This window comes from Melospiza georgiana, chromosome 1, assembly GCF_028018845.1.
Source record: "Melospiza georgiana isolate bMelGeo1 chromosome 1, bMelGeo1.pri, whole genome shotgun sequence".
Classification (NCBI taxonomy): domain Eukaryota; kingdom Metazoa; phylum Chordata; class Aves; order Passeriformes; family Passerellidae; genus Melospiza; species Melospiza georgiana.
This window is the reverse complement of record NC_080430.1, coordinates 23,460,620-23,484,190: the sequence shown is the minus strand read 5'-3', so window position 1 is coordinate 23,484,190 and position 23,571 is coordinate 23,460,620. Positions and strand designations below refer to the sequence as shown.

At 37.6% G+C, this 23,571-nt stretch overlaps 1 protein-coding gene across 6 annotated transcripts in view; it reads right to left on the bottom strand.

The window, feature by feature from the left end:
• CDK14 (cyclin dependent kinase 14) overlaps window positions 1-23,571 on the bottom strand; it is a 351,806-nt gene that overhangs the window by 89,859 nt on the left and 238,376 nt on the right. For all 6 annotated transcript variants that reach the window (XM_058021900.1, XM_058021892.1, XM_058021917.1 and 3 more), the window contains 2 exons: window positions 16,064-16,203; window positions 11,880-12,026 (listed from right to left, as the gene is read on the bottom strand). In XM_058021900.1, the coding sequence (XP_057877883.1) occupies window positions 11,911-12,026; window positions 16,064-16,203 (256 nt within the window). In that variant the 3' untranslated portion in view covers window positions 11,880-11,910. The remainder of the gene's footprint in view (window positions 1-11,879; window positions 12,027-16,063; window positions 16,204-23,571) is intronic.

Genomic DNA, 23,571 nt, shown 5'->3' with positions numbered 1-23,571 from the left:
TAGAGATAAATCCTTTTACTGCAGCCCAAATGAAAAAGACGAATAAAAAGTGAACAATATCAAAGTCAAGAACTACACACATACCTTTAAAAAGGGGTATGACCCAATCCCAGGTTCAATTTATGGATTGATTTATACTGCTCTATTTAATTTGAAATATAATACATAAAGCAAAAGTTGAAATGCTACTGATTGAACCAGATTTCATCAACACCTGCTCACATTACATGGAGTTATTTAGATGACCTCAGGGCTCACTCAATTTTTCCAACACTCTCAACATATCCACTTTCTAAAAAGACAAAGGCAATTCATAAAAAAAGTGTTTTTATACACAAGTAATGATAAAAGGAGTCACTGATGGAATACGGACCATGTGCTAGAGCTCCTTCTCACCCAAAAACTATTTCACAAAGATTGGTTATGTCACAGAATATACACTGGTAAGTTCCAGTGATTCCTCAAAAATTTGGGGGAGAAAACATATGAAAATCAGGTGGTATACATGTGATTTTCCCACTCATTGCTTCTGCCTGACCTTCCCTAGAGAGTCAAGGAACAAACCAGTTTTTATTTAGAATAGAGAAGTCAGGATTTGAGTAAATAACAAACAACTGCAAAAATAGTAGGTTTTGAGGGGCAGTAAGGAATTTCCTACTAATTCCTTCCTGGCTACTATTCATCATTGAATTATCTAGTCCCTAGAAGGTAGACAAATACTGGTATCAGTTTTGAAAAACCAGAAGTTTGTTAAAAAATGAAGAGTGATGAAGAGTTTCTGTTTCAGACTACAATTCTTTTTCTTGGCAGAAAATGTAAATATGTGGAAAATATTAGTTGTTTAACTGCTTTTTCTAATTCTGAGTGATACCTTTGGTCATGAACCAAGGACATGCACAGGTCTCTAACCTGTGTCACACAGAGTTCTAGAAAAGAGCCTATTTGCACCTGCCAGATTTCCTAGCCATAACATCCTTCTCGTGTCCAAGCAGCTGTTGCCAGATGCAGACAGACACTACAGCCACCACAGATCCCCCAAATATTCCTCAGGGTTAAAATCTAGAGGTCTGTCCAGTGCCTACTGATCCTTGCCCTTAGTCCATGGAGCTAACAGACTTGGAGATTTTCCAGTTTACTCTCTTTTCCCAACAGAAGCCTCATTTTCAAACTCCATACACATAATTTAAATGCATATCACTCCCGCAAACCAAGTACCAGAGCAGATATTAAGTAATGAATAATTTTTGAACTTTTCAAATTTGTTTCCAGTTCTTTTCTTAAATACTAGTTGGGCATCTGCAGAGCTGCCCAAGGTGGGAAAAAGTCTACCACAGAATCTGCACAGAAGATATTTTATTCCGATATTTTGCTCTCTTTATTCAGCTTTGCAAAGGACTGAGCCTGTGTGTTCATTAGTGCAGACTACAGCAGCCAGTGCTCACAGTGCCTATCTGAAAGAACTTAACCCTAAAAAGGTATCTGGAAGGTAAAGAATGCCCTTTTTATGGTGCTTTAGTAACTTCTTTTTTGCAAACTACCAGGCTGTTAATTTGAGCTTTTTACTTGAAATACCAAATAGAAAACACTCATCTGTAAGCCTCTGTACAAATATTTTGATTAAGAAACTCCTTTTAAAAATCTGATTCTGATTCACATTCAGTGGAGAAAGGGAAATTCAACAGCCTGTTACTCAATAAAGCAAATGCTAGCTACTCCATTACCAACTTAAAAACTTTGACAGAAGAAAATGAAAGCTGAAAAAAGCCAAGGATCTGAACAGTAAGCAAACATTCCTCAGGACCCAACCAAGAGACTGCTTAAGCACAAGCTCCAAACTTCTGAGAAAAGTATGAGTTTAATATATATAAAAGACAAAATTCCTTAACAAGAAGGGATACAGTTTGAAAAATAGCTCTCAGGAGTCCTTTCAACTTTTAAGTCCCATTTTCTCAGTCTGAGATGGTATTGTTGTGTCTATGTTAGTTTTTATAAGGGAGCCAGCTCTACTCCCATTGAAGTCCATGGAATACTCCCATTGTCTTCAGGAGGAGCAGAACTAGACAAAAAGCTGCACAAAGATACCATGATAAAACTGTGTGGCAGGTACCATGACCTCATCTTATTTTCTTAACATTTCTGAAAAAACTCTGTGTGTGTGGGGGGGGGGGAGAAAAATCTATGCAGCCATTTCTACTGATATGCAATATGCCTTTTACACTAAAATACAGACCAGTGAAGCAAATGAATGGCTAGCAATATTAATTGCCAGGAGTTTGTTAAACTGCCTGGGATGAAGAGTTTGCCTGCAATTTTACCACTACAGGATATCTTGGAGAAGACTAAGCATTTTGTAATGCTGATATTTTATATGTGCATTCTATAAGTCCCTGACAGGCAGCAGACCCTATAGTCTTCATTTCAGATTAAATTTTATACTGCAAGCCTGAATGCTTTATTTATTTTTAAATCCATACTTTCTAAAGGTTTATAGGTTTTCTTGGAAATAAAATTATATCATGAAACCGAAATTGCATTCTGATTTTATGCAGTCCAACTAAGCATTAAAAATGAATCCTTTTATAATTCAACTTGCAAGAGGAACATGTCTTTTTTACAACAGGAGCTTGCAGTAAACCCCCAACCCCACTTCATCCAGAAGACAAACCACTGCCCCATGTTAATAATGAATGCAGCTCATATCTGCTGTGTTCTGTTAAATTGCTAAAATTGCCCAGATAAACCATTTGAGAGTATGTCAGGTTAAATTAATACAACATGACCTGATCACATCCACAGCTGGGAAGAAAGAAGTTGGCATTCTTTAAATCCAGAGCTCAACCTGGAGATTATGCTAAATTGCTTCATTCATAGTCCACACTCCTCCGCACATGTCAGGAGGACGGCATTTGTCCCCTCTAGTGATAAACAAATTATACACGAAATCAATTCCACTTCACAATAATTTTCCCTATTGGGTATTATCTTTCCTCCTCTGCTCCCTCCAGTTAAACTTGCATCCTGTAACTTGCTAATGAGCTGGGGGCTTTCTGTTCCAGGTGGCACCCCCTGCCTCGAAGTCATGACATTTCCCATTTCGAATGCTGCTGGCATTTTTTGACAGCTCCTGCTAACCAGCCTTTTTGACCTGCACTAAGAGGAACTCATCTGATCGAATGCTCTAACCTGCCAATCACACCAGCAAATGATCTTCACACTCACTCCCAAGGCAGGAGGGGAGAAAAAGGGGAGAGTGGGAGAGGGGGAGCGAGAGAGGCAGCTCGGGATGGAGCAGCGAGCAGGCAGCCTCTGCAGAGACCTAATGAGAATACTTCAAGTCTCTGAGACAGCTGAAACACTGAAAAACTGGTGGGAAAATTAGGACAGAACTGAATGCCTGGTGCTGTTATTACTGCTTTCTTTACACCCTGAGACCATTTTGAAAGCAATACCTCTGAGATGTGCCATTTTCAAAAGAACAGAAGTTAATTTTACCATATAAATAGAAAACAGATATATTTTTCCCTGCCACTATCAATATGCAAACCTCATAATTCTGCTCTGCCAAATGGCGTTCTTTACAGAATTAATTAGGAGCTGTAAGCTCGTTAAATGAGAAGCTTCACCTAGGGATGATTATGAATATTTTTTGTTGTTGATGTAACCATAAATAGCACTTTTAACCTAATTTAAATGCTGGCAAAATTACACCTCTGTATCAACAAATGTTTGCACACAGATATATAAAACGACAAATACAGTATCTGCAGAGTCTAGATGTCACTTCATGGGCTGAAACCAAGCAGAGTCATGATAATGACTCAGTTGTTTTGATTTTGCTCCTTTTATGATGTGACAGATTATTCAGTGCTGAATCTTTCACGCACACAAGGAGAGATTTATTGTGTGGATTTTATTTCCCTTCAGACTATAAGCTAACTATAAGATTTTGATACACATGTAATGCACAGACTGAACAAGAAAGGTACTAAAAGCAATTGTAAAATAAAAATTTCAGGGAGAAGACTTAAATAAAAAGGGTGTGATTTTACTGTTACAATAAAAAAGTCAGAAAATATAGTGCACGATTAGACTTTATATTAATATCAAAAGAGGGTTGCAGAGGTGGCTGTACAGAATTAAAATCTAGGTTACTAATGGCAGAGAACGATCGCCCATAATTACTCATTCAAAATACATATATGCCCCAAAACAACATTAATAATTTATAACAGGCCAAAAAATTATGAAAATACTCAATTTTGTTTCCACTTCTTAAAATATCCAAATATGCTGTTCCAGGGCTATTCTTCTACATTAGATATCTTTATTAAATGAGCATTTAGTATTTTTTTGAGTTTTCCTCCTGAGACTTAACAGTTAACACTAGGAGGATGTAGGAAAAACATCCATCCTCATCCCACTTATGGGGAAGAATAAATAAATATATTTTATTAGCTGAATTGTAAACTATTGCTACATTTTAAGGCAAGAATCTTCCCACAACTAGAAGTATTCAGTGCACATTTACTTTAATGGGTGGTGCCCTAATACCCAATATTGCTGTGGCTGGTTTAGTTTGTTTATTTCATGGAGAATCAGGCAATACAGATGAAAACTGGCACCACAAAGCTTGTCCTTCACAGAAAAGATTCTGGCATATGTAAATACAAAATTTCATTTTTTTGTTTGCAATTTGGCTGAAAGTAAAATGCTCTGTGAAGTCTGAATGCTGCAAATGGTGCCTGAGAGGCAATGCCTCTCATTAGCTTTGCTGTCTCTCTGGGTTATGGGCTGTGTGTCAGCATTGGAAGCCTCTGCTTTGTCTGGAAACCTCAGTTTCTCCCCTCCAGTGGTTCCACATTCCTCTGAGACAAAGCCCAACTGAGGAGTCACGTGAGGGAATAATCCTAAAGGAGAGGTGACTGTCCATGGGAGAGCAGGGAGAGTGGAGCCCCGCCTGTGCCTCCCTCCCAGTCATTGTCACCGAGACATTGTCCTCGGCGCATTCAAATGTCATCCCAGACTAGCGGCCCACTGCAACTCACACGGCCTTTCATGCCCAGACACTTCTTAAGCATGAGCAGACCACAAAGACTGTCTAGTGGGAATTGCTTGCTATCCTAATATTAATAATGCAATATAGCACACTCATGGCACTGAGGATTCTGCCTTTTGTCTCCTAAATTTATGAGCAAACAAACTGGAAAGACAGATAAACAGCACTGCAACTGAGCATGAGTTCATGCAAATATCACTAATATCTTTCCTGCTGCATAAATGACTGTAAAATTACAAACCTCTACACTAAAAATTATTTGAAAATGAATCTTCACAGTGCTGAAGGCAAGTTATCATGCATTAGAAATGAACTGAAAATAGGCTCCATACTATGCCATAGTACAAGGAGATACAGCATTGTCCTTCCAAAAAGTTATCCATAATAATAGTAACACTTTGTTTTCCTTCCACCAGCTCTGAAGCTGATTTGGCCATGACACATTACAATTTAAAAAATAATGTCAATAAATATGTAGGTACTACTTTCACACCAAATGACATAGAGTATATAACTGCAGGGAAGAAATCAATGTCTCCTAGCAATGGAGGATTGAAATACTTGTTCTACCAAGTGGAGTAAATGACAATAAAATGTGATGATCTCCCCTCTCTGTTCTGCTTCCTTCTTTCCTTCTTCTTTCCTAAAGAGACTCCCATAATTTTGGAAATCCAGATCATGCCTACTTGTTTCAGTGTGCTTATTTCCAGGCATAGATGCTCTCCTGGGCTTTCACTCTCCAGGCTGGACAGGCTTTCATCAGGACTGCTGTTCAGCTTCTTTGGTGAGACCATCCCTCCCAATTCACTTTCCATACCTCTGTGCATTATGTTACCCACTCTTTTTATAAAGCAAATCAAGAGATTGTGCATTCTACTACTTACAAGGAGTGCAATTAAGTGACTGTATTTCACATGACAGGAGACAAGGTGACCTGTTACAGTACTGACACGAAAACACCAATAAATATATTGTCTGAACCTTATGAGCTCCTTGATTTGGTGGTGGATTTCCTTTACTGGGGCATACCTGGGGACGTGAGGGAGAGTTATTCCATCCTCAGCCCCCACATGTCACTTAGGCCAGATGGGCAGTTTGTACAAAAACAGCCTTGCACTGGACAGCTGCTTGCTCAGTCCAGTCCATTTCACTCACTGTGCAGAGTCCAGAGAATATGGCGGGATTTTCTTTATGGTTGAATAGAGGGCAAAATTCAGTCTATAACTTTCATTTTATATCAATAGAAATAAGATAATAGATATCACAAGGAAAATGTAGACCAATGCCTGGAGTTTTTCCCTTGTGTGTTATATTTAGGGTATATTCCAGCAGTGTGGTGATCTTATTCTTCAGTATTAAGTAAAGCACAGCTGGAACAGTCTCATAAAGCCATTATGTTGTTAACATAAGAAAATAATGGCACTAAAAGTACCAGAGAGCCAAAAAATATCTTGGATTCTGCAGTTACCTTTCACAGCTTAATACTAATTTAACATTTTACAAAATTGATGTTACAATTTCAACTGTGCTTAGTACTGTCATTACTGGACTCAAACCCAAATTGCTTTCAGCTGCCCACCACAACTGCATCTTATTAGCCTTTTCAGGAAAGCCAATTTATGCAAATCCAGTATTAGTTAAATAATTAAACTGACCCTCAACATTCATGTATAGACACTGTCTGGCACTAAAAGATGCAAGAGAAATTTAAACCTCCCATCTTCAGTGCTTAGGCTTCCATCTTTTCAACTGCAGCAGCACAATGACTGTTTATACACATCTATCTGAATCCATCTATTAAAAAAATGCATTAAAAAATTAAATTGGCTACTGCTGTGCTTTTATAGCTCTGCTTTTCTCTCCCAATCTGGTTTTACACTGAATTTTGAGATTTCACACATATAAAGCACTACTGGCTACTTTGAGCTTTTGATTAAATCAACAGTGACAAAATCTGGCTGATCTGCAGTCTCTCAGTCTAGAATTTCTCTTTTATGCAGACCTTTCTCCACTGTAATTACTACAGTTTTATCCCCTGAAGCTGCAGAGATGAAGACTTAGATGCACAGTATATAGTTTTCCACAGTGTTTTAGCAACATTGGGGTACCCAGAACAGAATAAATTCAGGGGAGTAGTGAATGAAAATGATTTTTCAGTACTGATTGCTGGACACACACACAGCTGGACTGCAGCTTCCCTGTGGCTTGACTAGGGCAAGGCAGGCAAAAATTGTGTTCCCACACAGCTGGGCTGAAGAGACACTCTTAAACAATTTATACATGTAAAACTGAGGATGACAAACAAAAATGAAACTATTTGGATAGGGCTGCAACAACAGTCACCTCTCTGGCTAGCAAAGAGAAAAAAAGTAATTTTCCAAAATGATTCTGTGCTGCTGAACACACCCAGTGATAAGCAACCAAATAAATAACCAGCACTTTTTGCCTTTAGAGTGGTAAGTGTCACCTCTGCAGCTTTACTCTGCTCTGCACAGCTGAGCTGGCCCGAATGACGCCATCCTCCCCTCAATTGGCCAGGCTGCTGTCAGTCCCTGGCTTAAATGGACACAGAAGAAAGAATTCAGCACCCTGTGACTGACACTCAGGATTGCTGGGATGCATGTGCATGTGGTGAAGCAATACAAATAGAGGCCACTTTTTGTTTTGCTTCAGTGAATTGTCAAAGAGATTTAGAAAGCCAGGGGATCTCATTATGGTAATACAGGTTAAATACTTTAAAAGCATATGGTGTTACCATCCTGAATGAAGCTGTCCCTGCTGGCTCCAGGAGGCAGACAATAGGCCAGAAACACATCTCGTGTCTCTGGCCCACCAATGGGAGCTGGGGATTATAAATCACCACAAGAAAATGTCACGTGCTATCTGGTATCAGGTAATGCCTTGTCTTTTCAATTACTATTTGAATCATCCTTTCCAGAGAGGAACAAGCTTTAGCCATGTATTCCACTAGCCAAATGAAAACAGAGCTCTAGAATTTCTTGTCTCAATAAAACAGATCTGTAAAGATGGATGACTTTAGTATATACAGTACAACTCAACAAGACATGCAGAGATGAGGAATGGTTCTACAGAGATGCTTCCTCCCCATGGAGAAAAAAATATTAATGGAAACCATCAGGCACAAAAGAAAAACATTTTACTTTATCACAAAACATTAAAGATGTGTAGATATGGTCAAAAGGCCCCATCTAATTCAGTGCTGACAGATTTTTCTGTGTGTGGTGATGCTCATTACCACCACATATTTGCTAATTTTCTCCAGTAGAGAGCAGCCTCAGCATTGACCTTGCTAAGTGCAAATGTCAGGATTTTCCCCATGGCTACTGAAATAAATGTGTTGTCTCTTCTTGGAGCCCAAGACAATGACACAGTGTGGTCTACAAAGACCCCATTAGAAGTCCAATTCTGACAGATGTCATCTAAGTTTTCAGAAACATGTCCTAGGCTACTGCATTTTCAAGTGGTAAGTTGATTTGTGAGTTGTAGACAGGCAGCTGAAGCACCACAGTATTTTAAAGACAGCAGAAATTCTTAGAGATGTACCAGTTTCTGAGGGCTTAAGACAAGCTGTAATCAATGATGGAGCCAATTACAAATTTACTGCCTTTAGTCCCTCTCTTTCACCAATCTGCTAGAGACTGCTGCTCCCAAAGTCAGCAGATGATGTCTCAGCCATTCCTCCCCTAATCTTTTTGCCTTCCAAACCCTAAAGAAACGTGGATTTAATTCAGTGGGTGCACTATCAAGGCAGTAACATCTAGCAAGTGTGTGAGAGAAAGGCAGGTGATAACTTCTTATCACAGAAAGCCTTGGTACAAGATCTTTATTGGGTCTCTCAATTTTAATTCCTATTTTACCCCCAAACCAGGGAAATTAGCGGGGGAGGGAGGAAGGGAGGAAGGACATAAGAGTAGAATTTTCTTCAGCACCAGGTTCTGGAGGCAGTTGAAGATGGTTTCTTGTTTATGTTTCTTTGTGGATTTCTCTAATAAATTCCTTTATGATGTATAAATGCATAAAAATATATAAAAAATAAAACCTTTCCTTTACACATGTTAGAGGATTTAGTGAATAACTATCTACAGATTTTTCTCTTTCACAGCTTCCTTAAGGATACTGGAACACCTCAAAATTCCAGCCCTTCCTAACTTCCCTGCCACCTCTATATATGCATAAAGTCAACCCACAAAGTTGAGTGAAACACATATGTGCTTACCTTGTCCAGGAGACAAGTTAGAAATATTTGTTTGCTATGGTTGTTGAGGGTTTTTTTGATAATCAGATCTATTTCCTTGCAATATTTGACCCTTCTAATTTTTCTTTATCCCACAAGTTGGGATGTTATGTGATCATGCTTGTTGACATTTTAACATCTTGTACTGTTTGCCTCCACCTCTCTAACTCTACTTGCCTTGTTTACCTGCCAACTTCATGGCCCTGGAGAGCAACTGCTATCTTTCCTTTTGCTATTCATGCATCACTTTGCTTCACTGAGCCTTGTGAATGGAGACTCTGAGAGAATATATTGTAATAAATACCCCTTCCCTAATGCTACGCTCCTGCTGACTGCAGCTCTAATCTTCTGCTGGAGTGACTGACTCAAACTTATCCATCTCACTGACTGAACATCCTGCTTGCTAGTCACTACTCTACTGCTTGAAATCACAGCCACCTGCCATTCACCAGATCTTCTTTTCACATTACCAAATCTCCAGTCTCTTTTCCCAACTCCCTTCATTTTCCACACTGACTCACACCTCTACTTGCTTGGTAGTCTCAGCCCTTTAAAGGTTTCCACCCATTCTAATAATTCCTCACTCAAATCCATTGCTCATGTCCTCCTACTTCCCTAAGAATTTTAGTTTCATGTCATTAATCTTCAGCTCTCCACATGGTACAAGGACCTCTGTTTGGTCCTAATACTTTTCCAGGATTGCCTGCTGGTCCCCATCTCATGGCACAAGTCAAATACTACAGCAGGGAGCTGATATGTTATTGCACAGTAAGCACCTAACAGAACAAAGTCGCAAGCCACAGTGGAAAAATGTAATCAATAATGTACACATCACAACACTCGCTAAGTGGTTTCAGACCCTTCACAATGAACATGCTATTCTGTATTAAAACTGTGGCTGAGCAGCCATAACAGTACAGTGATGCATGTAGAGGGTAGATATGGTTTTCTCTTTCTGTTCACATATAAAAATTTAAACCAGTAATTTGTACCTGCTCAAATAGATATTCAGTAAGAATTATCCAATGGTTCTTTTGCACTATTTTACAGGCTCATCTGCAAAAAACCTTTCATTGCATATTTTATAAATGAAAAATTGCATTTATTTGGAAGCAAGAGAAAGGAGGTTCTGTACATGAGAACTGAGATTCTGTACATAAACTTCTACACAAAAGGTTTTTAGCACAGATGGGCACATTCTAAATATACTTTAGATGGATGATATGTCACGTTAGAACAGACAAGGTTGAAGAGATGTCTGCAGGGACACAGCCCCAGGAAAAAGTAGGGATTAGCTTGTCAATAAGGATGTAAACAGACTGCTCTGAGGCAGCCTCATTTCTGACATTAGAGAATCTTAAATGGTTTGCTGGTGAAGAGCTTGTGCAAAAACTGGGCCAGGCTGTCAGCACCGAAATCTATTCATTCCAGTTTTTCAGTAGTTACTGCCTGTCAGGCAAAGACTCTACAACATCACAGGGTTAAAAAACCCAGTTTTACATAAGCATACAACAGTAAACCCAAATGTAATTCATTAGAGAAAGTTATGTCTGATACTGTATAAAGCAGACTTAACTAAATATAGACATCATGTGAATATCAACTACATTTATAGGAGACCATACCTTCAAATAGATATAAAAGCAGCATGTGCATTTATGTCAGCTCCTAGAACTTCTGCAACAAACTGTTAAAATGGACTCAACATGAAAAAGCAACCATGTCTTTAAAAACAAACACACACAAAAAAATGGCAGGCCTTGATTTTTTGAATGAAAAGAATCTGCTCTTAAGGTGTTTTGTGAAACACTGTGGTATGAGAAGATTTAGAGAAGCATAATAAGCAAAGTAGCTATATAAAGAAATACTGCTAATCTGGAAGAGTCTGCCAAGTGTTAAATCCCTCTCAACAAACACTGGGCTGGTGCACATGGGCAGAAGACAATTAATGCCATGATATAACTCCACCATCCCCTTGCTGTAATTTGAGAAGTGGCCTCTCTGTTTACCTGGCCTTCCCAAGTTCTGCTCTGCTCTTAAAATACCAGAAGTCATAATACACACTATTGCACGGCCGAATAACAATGGTTGAACAAAACTAGTATTAGTTGATCCAGTGGTACAGATCATAACCACTAACATGACACCACCTCTTTATCATGAACATCCTTCTGCTACCAAGACTTGCAACCTACTAGATAACAGAATCATACAATGGTTAGGGTTGTGAGGGACCTTAAATCATAGAATTTCTCCTCCTTGCTCCAAAATTTAACAACAGAACTCACAAGAAGTATTTTCTCTCTTCCTATTTTACCAGGGGGAAAAAAGTATCAGTCCAAATTAGAGGCAAACTATTATTTAATATACCAGCACCAACTTCTGCAGTGTTTTCAACTGGTCAGTGACACTCATTCCTGAGTACTTACACTCTTCATGTGGATTGTGAACCTGCAAAAACAGAGTATCAGCCTGCATATGGACGTGCAATTGAGTTTTGTATTTTGTTTCTCATAAGATGACTAAAGAACATTTTCAAAGATATCCTTTCCAATAATCACTTCTTACCTGCGTTATCAGTTGTGAACATAGGTATTCTTCAATGTTTGCTGTTTGATACACCTTTGCCATAACTACTGTTTTTTCCAAAGGCTCTCATGCTTTCTCCAGTCTCTGGCTGTAATCTTACATTCGGTACAGTAAAAATAGAAGACACTGTAAAAAAGAGTGTCAGTTCAGAAACTTTGGTTTCTTTTTGCAGTAAAAGCAGTAATTTAAAAATAATTAATATATAGTACAAACACAACACATTAAATACATATACCACCTATTTCTGCCAGTAAGCAGTGCACAAAATCAAAATGGAAAGAAGCTGAATGCATTATGATGGAAATTGTATGGTGCAAGCATTCTTAGCTGCATACAACTTCAAAAAAAACTGTTTCCAAACTGTGTGTGTTTATTTGTCCTCTACACCACCATACAATATAACTTCCACTTTCAAATTTCTGCTGAGAGAACTTAGAAATAAAAAGGTAAAATATGCAGCAAGGTTTTTCAATAATTTGATATCGCATATTACATCTTCAGAATCTTGATATCAGAACTGAACTAGTTTGACTTTCTTTTTTGAATTACCAAAGACAACTAGGTTTGTTAAAAATATCCCAAGAACTCAAAAATCTTTTACGTGAAGCAATCCCCTTTTGCATGAGCTAGCAAAACCTTGACAACTTCAATGTCACACCAAGCAACCAGTTATTAGGAGACATGATGATAATAATCACATCAGTCCAAGTGCAAATGGTTAAGAACTAACATATTGATAATATGAAAATTCATTTTTACTTAGAATGCCACAATCTGATGAGGAAAAATCAATGAGTTTTAATATATCCTGAAAACAAACCTCCATTGAACAATGTCCTCATGCGAGCTGCCACTGCATGATTCCATAGTGAAATGCTAAAGAACTAATCAGGACCATAAGAGTTTTCTGTTTTGCACTAACCACTGGCATATCTGTAAATTTCTGGAACTACTTTTTTCGTCTATATGTCTTTAAAAGACCTGGCTATTGCTTTAGGCACAGACCTTCCCACTGCAGTTTGACATCTCAACTTGCATTTCCTATTCTGTTATCCTTGGTAACACACATTGTTAATGACAGATATTTTATGCAAATAAAAGAGTATGAGCTCTCAAATATAAAAGTAGAAATGGGAGGAATGATTTTTAAATAGAAAATAACAAGTACACATATTTAGTAAAAGGGATCCATCTATAGATTACTGCTCAATTTTCAGATGAATGAAAGCTATGCTGCATCATAAATTGCATTGTATTCCTAGACAAGGTGTTTTTAACAGAACTGCATTGCTCTTATGTTTTTAATGTACTATTTTCAAAAACTGAAAGTGGCTACCTTTTAGACAGAGCTTATCTGGAAATTGAACTTCCAACCCAGCTGAAATTACGCCTTGAAACTAAACCAAGTAAGACAAGCAAAATTGTGCTTCTCACATAAACTAACTTTGCACACATTTTTAAAATAAACCCTAATAAAAAATATACTGTAAAGTATTACAGAGAATACAAATAGATAGTACTAAAGGTCAAAAAGAGAATAGAAAGTCAAACATTTCATTTTTACTTTTTCAGTGTAGGCAGAATCACCATACTGTTGTGAAATATTGTGATTCCGAGAAAACAATTTTCTGATAGAAAATCACTTGACTGATTCATCCTGTTTGCTTTTCTACCCACGTATGAGTCTTTCCCTTGTTTTAAGTGCTAAATCCCAAAATTTACAATTCAGCATTAGACAAAAATATATTCCATGATGAATCCTACTCACTACAGAGATTTGCAAAATCAATGGTGGTGTGCAAATTAGAAAACACTAATTTTTTTTCTACATAAAGACTTGATATGTTTATAACTATATTTAATTAACTATCAATAGTGTTTCTTGATGTCAAATATTAGCAAAAAGAACTAGAACCACAAAAACTGGTAATTTCACTTACACAGTAAACATTTTCCCAACTCTCTAAAGTATATGACTTCTTTGTTTTGTAAATATGTTTACAAGTATATCCAAGTCATACTAAATAGAAATTATTGTAGTATTTGATACTGGGATTGTCCTTTCTTGCATCTGGATTTATGCTTCATAATGATTATCTCCTAGACACAGAAATAGTCTTTCTGTAACTCAAAATTTTACTGGAGGCATTTAGAAGAACCTTGCTTTAAAATATAATGATTTTTCATCTTTATTCTCCCCCCTTCAAAAGGTTTCACTGCTCCTGATGTTTAACGTTATGCAAAGACGTGTTTCTGCCAATGAATATCGCCTTATGGTTATGCTTCTGCAAATAACCTGCTGTGAGCTGATAAAAGGATTAATGCAGCCAAAATTCTTAATCTGTGAAATTACAAATTAAATTCTCATATTAAAAATACCACCCTGAGGTATTTTTTGTGGTTTTAATTCCCCTCTGGTGTTCTGCATACATTGTGCTTGTTAATGACTAGGACAAGACTGTCTCTGTTGGCAGCCTGCTGCAGAGTGATAATGTGTAGGCATTTACTTCACTGATAGAACTGGATTTAACCACTGACTGATAAACTAAGTGGCAAGTGGGTAATAAGTCCATATTAACAGAAAAGTGCTACTGCAGAATTCAGAATTCAAAATCCTGGCTAGACTAAATCACACAGTCATAAGGATTGAGATGTCACCACTGCAGAGTGATTTTTGTTTTCCATTTGGTGGAAACTGGATAAATGAACTGCCATTCTTGATGTTTCATTAGTTCATTAGAAGAAAAGAATCTCTACATCAGTTTCTGCAAAGGCAGACTTTCAACAGCAGCTGCCTTAACTTACACTGGACATTTAAATTTTCTGCTTATCAAGTACCAGAGCCAGCAAACAGTGGTGGGTCACCATGGCAGAGAAGGAAACTGGGAATCTTTTTGCAGTGCCAGAACACAGTCCATGACAGTGATGGACATAAATTATTGGTGATATTTTGGTTTAATCTTCATATTCTAAAAATGGGAGAGTGCTCTTCAGAGCCGAGGTGGGAGTAGGTACTTGGATAGCCAAGCCACAGAAGCAGCTCAAAATGTGACTACTACAGCTGTTCAGGATGGAAAAGATAAACTTCAGGAAGACAAAAGTTTTTGTACCGACATGACTGTAAACAGATTCTACTGTGGATGAATATTCAAAAAGAGAGCTTGGTTTTTAGAAGCAAGCTTTTAAATCAGCCATAGTTACACACATATGTTCCATTGTTGCATCTCTGAACTTTCTGCCTTGAGGTACTGGATATAGATATTTAGCTAATGGATGCATGTTTGAAAACAGAAAAGAACATACAATGCTGTAATGCAAGCATCTCTTCACCATATTGAGTTAAAGCAAAATGCTGACTGTTATTCCCTTGTGAAACCTTTTTATAATAATAGAATCTTCTCTGAATAAAAAATATCATTCCTGATACTATTTTTTTCCCTAGAATAAATAGCTGTGTGCTTTTAATGCTGAAAAACAACATGCAGACATACAATATAAATGATTTTAAATTACTAAAAAGATAATTGGCAGCATACGTGATGATAGGATAGGATTTCTGCCAAGCCAACTGGACTGCATTCAGTTTAATAAAGGAAGCAAAAGGATGTATGAAAATAGTGAAGGCATTCTTAGCTAAGAATATCATCTGCTATCCTCTTTGTACAGTTAATTCAGCAAATTAACTGATTGTTTACTTTGTGTTTCCCAGACTTCTGAATGCCAAGTCCTTTCTTAAAGAAGGTTACTGTTAGAACACACAGAGATTCCGTGAATCAAACACAGCTTGATTTTTATCCTGTGTGCTGCAGCTAGTTAAGAATTGCTGTATGTTATAAGTGAAAAGCACTAAATATGTAAATTGCATTTTTCCTTTTGCTTTATGACAATTCAGAGAATTCTATTGGCTCCACACATAATCAAATACAAAGATAGCAGGCTGCAGACTGCAGAGCAGAGATAGCAAAAAAAAAAAAAAAAAAGAATCCATTTTGTCCCGTGTCAAGCTAACTATGTAATTTCAATCTACACAATTGCAGTCACGTATTCTGTGTGTGGCTCTGTGTGTCCATGAGGCTGTCTGTATGTGGGGGCTAGCATACACACATGCATCTGCCTGAACTAGAATCTTTGTTTCTGATCCATTTGGAGGTGGTTATACTCACTATCAGTTAACTCCCATAGCCGTGGGGGCAGATCACTGAAGTACTCGTGGCTCAGAGCTGCCTGTGCTGACAATCTGTTCTTTGGGAAACACTGGAGTAGTTTGGAAGCTAGATCTTCTGCATGGTTCACACAGCTCAGCCTGAAACACAAACAAGAAGGGTTTTCTGGAAAACAGTGTAATTATTCTGTTTCTAATTCCATCTCCAGCCAGCACAGTTGAAACACCAAGTTTTAAATAGCCAGGAGTGCTACCAGGAAAAGTGCTCCTTAGGTTAGGGATTTGATTAATCATTTCTGTATTTACAGCTCAAAATTCATACAAATTTTACAACTACAGAGCATATAATACACCATATCACATATGCCCTGCCTAGTATGCTAAAGCATCATGAGCAACAGCATCTTGAAAGCAACTGTTTTGATTCATCCATTTACATTTTACTGAGCATACTGACAAACTGAAAATTTACAGTGCTGGAAACAAATGCTTATTACCATCTGAACACATGAAACCCAAGCTTACAATAACAGCAACATTCACACAGCTTAAGGAAGTATAAAATTTTAAAATCCAGTGATGCTTAACAAGCAACAGATTCATGATGTTTTACAAAGACATTTGTCTTTCAGGAAATAGTGACTTCTTATTTGTTCATATATTCACATGGCAGGGAATTGACTTCTCATTAAGTGTTAATGCAATGCAAACATTAAATTTAAGTGAGTTATCTTTTCTAAGCTTCCTACAGAAACTGAGAAAACTTACTGTTTCACTGGGACCTAAATCCTTGGGAATATTATAAGAAAATATAATCTAAAAAGTAAGAGACTTGAAGTGGAGACAGTAAAATGGTAATCAGCAAGATGTGGCCTGGGTCTAGGAAGCTACAGTTGCCTCCTAAACTTCCACAGGCACCAAGGTTTTTGTAATATGCAGTCAAAAAAATACATGCTGAATCTTGTTGACATCATGTTGCTGTTATTACTAGGAAACTTCATAAATTCAACCATGCCTTTGCTCAGTAAAGATGTCTTACTGGGTAAATGCCAAATTCTATAAAAGGTTTTTCAATGCACTGGTTTCTCAAAACCAGTAGATAGTAGACTGCAGTCCAAAATAACTCAGTCTTTGAAAAAGATTATGTTTTCCTCTAAAATCAATAATCCTACAGCATGTTTCATGCAAATATTCATTTTTTTCAGCTCAAGCTGACTTTCCAGAAAAAAAATCAAGAAGATGGATTAAGCAGCATTACTCTTTTATAGGGTTGACATGGCATGATTTATATGAAACAGTATAGGCACAGGTGAAAATTGTTTCTTCAACAAAGAACAGACAACACTGAAAACACTAAATAAATAAAAATGATTACTACAGTGAGAGATTTAAGTTACAAATGTCATATACACAACCTTTTGTCCATGTCCATACCATCATCAGTGTGAAAAAAATCCCCTAATTTTAGATATTAATTTTAAATAAAAAAAAAAATAAAAGTCAAAGCATCTATCCTAGATTATGTACTGGCATATGCATAATATGCTGATATCTGCAATCATTCAAAAAGTATGCCACTGGCTGTCATTTTAATTTCTAGCAACTGTATGCTAGATGGAAATTTGAATACTGTGCCTATCTGATCTATTCTTGAGAACTGGCAGGATTTATGTCCAGAAAGTACCCAGGGATGAATTGCTTAGGAGTGCTGACCACTTTAAGGCATTGTATCTCATCACCCATAATCTTACTGAATTCCCAGGATTAGATTTCAAAATTGCTATTTCAGGTTAAACAGATTATGAACTCCAGTGTGTCTGATGGGCACATCTTTTTCTGTTTGCATTTTCAGTTTCTGACAAAAGAAAAACACCTTGAATGAAAGACTCATTGCTCATAAATTGCATTTAAATTAGAATAATTCTAGACTATTTGAACTACCAGATTGTTGAAAATGTTCAGTAGACTTTTGTGACAATTACAGATAACTTCATTACAGAACACAGCAAGATATCAAGACAAAAATTATTAACAAAGAAAAGGAGTGGCAAATATTCAAGGATAATTTGTATTAATTCTTCTACACATCCAAAATTTCCATGGAATGGTGATTATATTGAATCTGCGAGCCCTGAGTCCTAATCCCCCCTGCACCAATAAATCGTTCAGAGATTGTGTCATACCATTTCACCAATGTAAATTTTCCCTACAGAGGTAGCTGCAAGATTTTAGGAACTATAGTAAACCTGCTCTGTCTTGAATGAGAATTACTGTTAATTCAGAAAATGCAGTCACTTAAATAGTGAAATATTGCCCTCCAATATAAGAATTATACCATTCCTTAGCTGATCCATACATATAGTGGAGATGCTAATTAGGTGAGGCAAAGCAAAGCCAAAGAAAATAACATTCAAACACCAACAGATTCTGACTTGCAGGTCAAGTTTTGGATGCCATTTGCAGCTCCTTGAACAGACTGATGCTGACATTTTGACTGCATTAATGGCCACCAGTCTATCTGGCATACTGCTAAGATCTTTTTGCAAGAAATTCAGAAAAACTAATATAAATTGAGCAGGTTTTGAATAGAAACAGTGTAGAAAGCCAGTCACCTTCCGAGTTTAGACAAAAAAAATATACATATTTACTGAAATCAGTTGAGAAACCAAAGATAAACATCAAATAATCAGCACATTATATATTTAATATAATAAAAACACAACAAAATATCTAGGGCTGCAAAATAATCACATCAACTAATTAAATAATTATTAAAAAATCAGTCATAATTGGTACCAGTTTTATAATTATTAAATAGAAAAAAGACTAAATTCATTGCACAATCTGCAAAAATATTTCAATCTGCTATTATTATTAGATCTATCTTCCCTGATCACCTTCCAAGTAGTGTTGGGGCTGTGGGGTTGGTGCTACTTGTTTGTCAGTGCTTTGAAGATTCCAGTTGCTACATTATTAGGATTATGTTTCCAAGCATTTATAGATTTCAAACTCAGAAGGGACCATAACGATCAAGTGTCACCTCTTGTGTAACACAGGCCAAAGATCATCTGAGTAACTCATGGATCAAATCACCACTTTCCCCTAGCTCAGCTGTATCTTTTAAGTTCTACATTAAAATTCTAATTTTGTTTATGGAGCTTTGCTCAACAATAAAAAAATTCTTCTCCAAAACTCATGTCTTCTGCAAAGGTCACTTCTGGAAATCAATGGCCACTACAAAAACCACATGGATGTGGGCTCCTGAGGTTGTCAGTATTAAAAACCAATGCCTTTATGGAATGCATGACTAATTTTGCTGCTTTGTTTAAAGACAAGCTATTCTTTACTTGTGAAAAATGTACTGTATGATCATGTATTAAAGTTACATCTGCTACATCAGAATTGTTTAGAAAACCCTACTTAGAGCATAACCTTGGTGTCCGGAACATTGGAACGATTGCTTTTTTTTTTTTTTTTTTTTTTTTTTGCCAATATTCTCTTTAAAACATCCTCCTTAAAACATTAACAATTTGTCTGATTTAAGTTTGAAACCTGATTCCTCAATAGAGACAAAGGCTAAATTTTCTGATGGGGCTCAGTAGTTAAATACCTAATACAGAAGTTAACAAAAAGAACCGAAGAAAAAAAAGATTTCATTTTTAAATACACCTCTTTCAGTACGAGACAGGATGGAATTTCATACAATATGGCTTTGTGTCTAAAACATAATAGCATGTTTTGTCTCACAGCAGTTGGGCCATATAGGAACTTGGCATGCATGATATGGCAAGTCTCAATATTCACGCTTCACTTACTGTCACACTAATCACTGAGGAATAGTTACTAGCCATGACAGCATACATACTTTCAGAAAATGTTGTGTACGGCAGAATACAGAGAAACCTTTGGCAATGAGCATTAAATAATATGTAGTTTTTAGAAAATATTAGATTTGAGAAATACTGGGAATATTTTTACACACCTACTCTGATGACATTTGTGAAACACATTGATTTTCAGTTTAATCCCAAATGCTTTATACAGCCTTAGCTCAAGAAAAACAAACACCATATGAACCCATCTTACTTGAAATATATATGAATCTGACTAGACTTGAGCAGTTGTAAATCTCATTGGATTACAAGAATTTGATTTAATTTCAGAAAACAGGCTTAAATGTCTTTCTACTGCAGAGGAAGGTCAGCATTTGGTCAAGCAGAACATGACTAAGATCACTGAAGTTTGGTTTAAGCTCTTAAGAAAAAAAAGTTTGGGGCATGTGCAGTGAACTTCTGAACTTGGGGTGATTTGCTTTTAAATGCAATGAAGAAGGCAGTTCAAATTCACATTAATAATTAAGACAAATGGGCATTAAAACAAATGGAGATAATAAGCTGTCTATATGCTCCTAGCAGCATGAGGTAAATACTTCCCAAAGCAAAAATCATTTACTGTGCACATTTTCCATGTGAAGATATGATTCTTGCAGTGTATCATTAATTCATTTCTCAACTGGCATTTATAGCATGGCCTAGAGGAGTGAGGCACCTAGTTCCCTTTGGAAATTCAGCTTTCTTTATTCTAAGCAAACTCCTGCAACCTGAAGTGCTGAAAGACAAAACCACAGTTAACCTGAACAATCACACCATTTAGCAAAGCTTAAAGTTTAATGGTATGAAGAGAAGTAACAAATTGGTGTGAATCAGGCAGGGCAGGCGGCAGCAGCGCTCACAGCTCATCTCACAGAGGATGCTCTGGTCCCTCAATGACAGGGCTCCTGCACAGTCCCTGTGCTAGCTCACCTTCCAAGGCCCTGGCACAGTGGTTGTATGGGGACATTTTCACCCAAGGCTGCTTGAGGACAGCAGCCTTTTGCCCTCATGCCAGGCTCTAGCCTCTCCTGAGCTCTGCACACAACCGTACAACACCGTGCATTGCAGTTAACCCTTTGCAAATGCATTGTCCTCTAGCAGCCGATACAGAAACGCCCACGTGTGCCTTGACAGCTTATACCTCTGAATCTCCACGTGATCCTGCAGAAGCAGCAGCTACGTGAAACACGAATCAGAGCACGGCCTACCCGAGCAGCATTTCCTCGTTAGGAGCTCCAGCAGCCTTTCTGTTGTTGCCACCATGCAGAGAACACCCACTGTCTTCAAAGAGCCGCCGTGCCAGCTCCAGCGTGCAGGAGCCGCTTCCCGAACGGGCCCCGTGCCTCCACGGAGCTCGGGAGGGTTTATTTAGCCATCAAGAAACCACCACAACAACTGAACACAAGTTTTGATGCCAGGCTTTTAGCTTTTGATACAGATGAAGGCATAAAGGAGTATATCAAGATGAGAATAGAACAGAGCAAAGATGTTACCATTTTTTCAGTGTTTTACACAAAGGGTATTGAGGACTTAAAACTGATGAACAAAGTAAGACAAAATCATTTGAAGGCTCACTCAAGCAGTGTTTTACTTGTTGCTGATCAATCACAAAATGCAGAATTTGCTCTACAGCACAATATAGAGGTACCTCAAGCCAAACTACAGAGTAAATAATGCAATCAAACAGAGCCAGTGTGACGTGTCACTGTTGGGACTGTACCCCACACCTGCATGGGGCTGCCAACAGCAGTCCTGGGTTGTGCACTCTCCCTAGAAAAGACATGTCTCCAAAGACCCAATGCCCCTCTTGCTCTTCCCAAACTGAGATGTTTGCAACAGTTTAGACTCAGAAACACTGAGCTCTCTAGACATACAGGATGGGAAAATCCAGTCTCCAGACTCCCTTGGCCATTGCTTTAATTGTACACTCAGCACCTGAAAAGAATCAAGATTGTCACGTGAGCACAATGACTCGCTCTTGGATGAGCCAGGCTGGGACAAAGCCTGCACTGGCTCTAACATGTATGACATGGTTGTACTGCTCCCAGTGTCTGTCCTTGCTCTGCACAACACTGCATGCCACAGTCTTCAGGCCACCGTGATTTCCCTGTGGTGTATGATATGATTTCTTTGGAAATTTAAAAATTAGTTTGATCCCCTTTAGTTATATTACCATATTACAGGCATCAGAAGTCTTATCCACTGAAGTACTGGAAAGGTGGTCAAAATATTTATTACTACAATAAAAGCCATGACAACCAATGATAAGTATTCACTGATATGGAACAGAAAATAACAGTGTCAGTGTTGATTCCTTGGCATTGCTGTTAATGCCGACGTAGCAGAGGTCAGAGCTGTCCCCATTTGGAAAGCTGTGGAGGGAAGTTCATTCAGTGCATTCCAGGAAGGTAATGAGAACCCTGGCCTGTCTGAACAAATTCTCATTTGACATTTGCCCAGATGCCATGAGTTGGAAAGCAGCCAAGATGCTGCAATAGCATTTCAGGAAAAAAGGTGAACGTAACAAATGAAGGTTCTAAATATAGACAACTAGGTTTTCTGTTTTGATTAATATAGATTTAGTCCTAGGTATATAATGGCATATACTTGGTAATTTTTTAAAAGAATCTACTGACCCAGTAGGTAAACCAAAATTACAGTTGCAGCTCCTGAACTTCTCAGAACAGAGAATTAAGAAGCTTAAACTGCTCATGAGTCAGATTAGGTTTCAGAGACTCAGTTTGGTCACACCTAAGCTAGACAATGAAGTGATTCAACCTCTCAAGGCAATTCACTTTTGACAATAGCCATTATACTCAATTAGAACTTGATTATGTATGTCATCACCTAATGCAACTCAAGACAAAAACTTAGATGAGTCTATTTCTCCCTGGCTCTTTTGCAGTAGATTTGGTGTGTTTTAGTGTCTGTTTCAGATGTATTTCTGTATTTTCTTTAAAACAATGATGCTTGTGATTTCCAGCTTGGTTGGTCTGCTTCATAGAGGAAGCAGAACATTACCACCATTACAGAACACACCCCTTTTAAAAACTGATTTTGGTTGATTTGATGTTTAAAAGCTATGCTGAAGGAGAACAAGTCAATGTACAACAGACCTAAAAGTATCCTGAGTTCTGTGAGACCTACCTGGGCTAGCTCTTGCTCTGATGCCTCAGAATAAATATGCTGAGCTATGAAACCTTCCAAAGAAACTCAGCATCAATTTGAGAGAGATTTGGGTGGAAAGATTGCTTATACTGTTCATTGACAACATTGCAGATGTTTTTCCTACTTGTTTCTTCCAATTCTGACACAGAGTTAGGTTTACATTTGATGCTCATCATCTTTTTGCCAGAATAACATATGCTGGAGTATCAAATGAAGCAAGAAGTATGGAGTCTACATGGGAGACACTAAACAGAAGAAGAGTTTATTTAAACAGCAAATATACAATGTATGGGCAGTGATAACATACCCTAAGCTATGGAGAATGTGGCGTTGTGTGATATGATCACAAAACTTCCTTAATTCTTAGGAATTCTGGCATTGTATAGCCTAGGCAGCATGATTGCTGGGTACAGTGTTTTGCTACTGTTTAAAATCAGAACTAAGTAATGAAACTAAAAGAAGACTACCT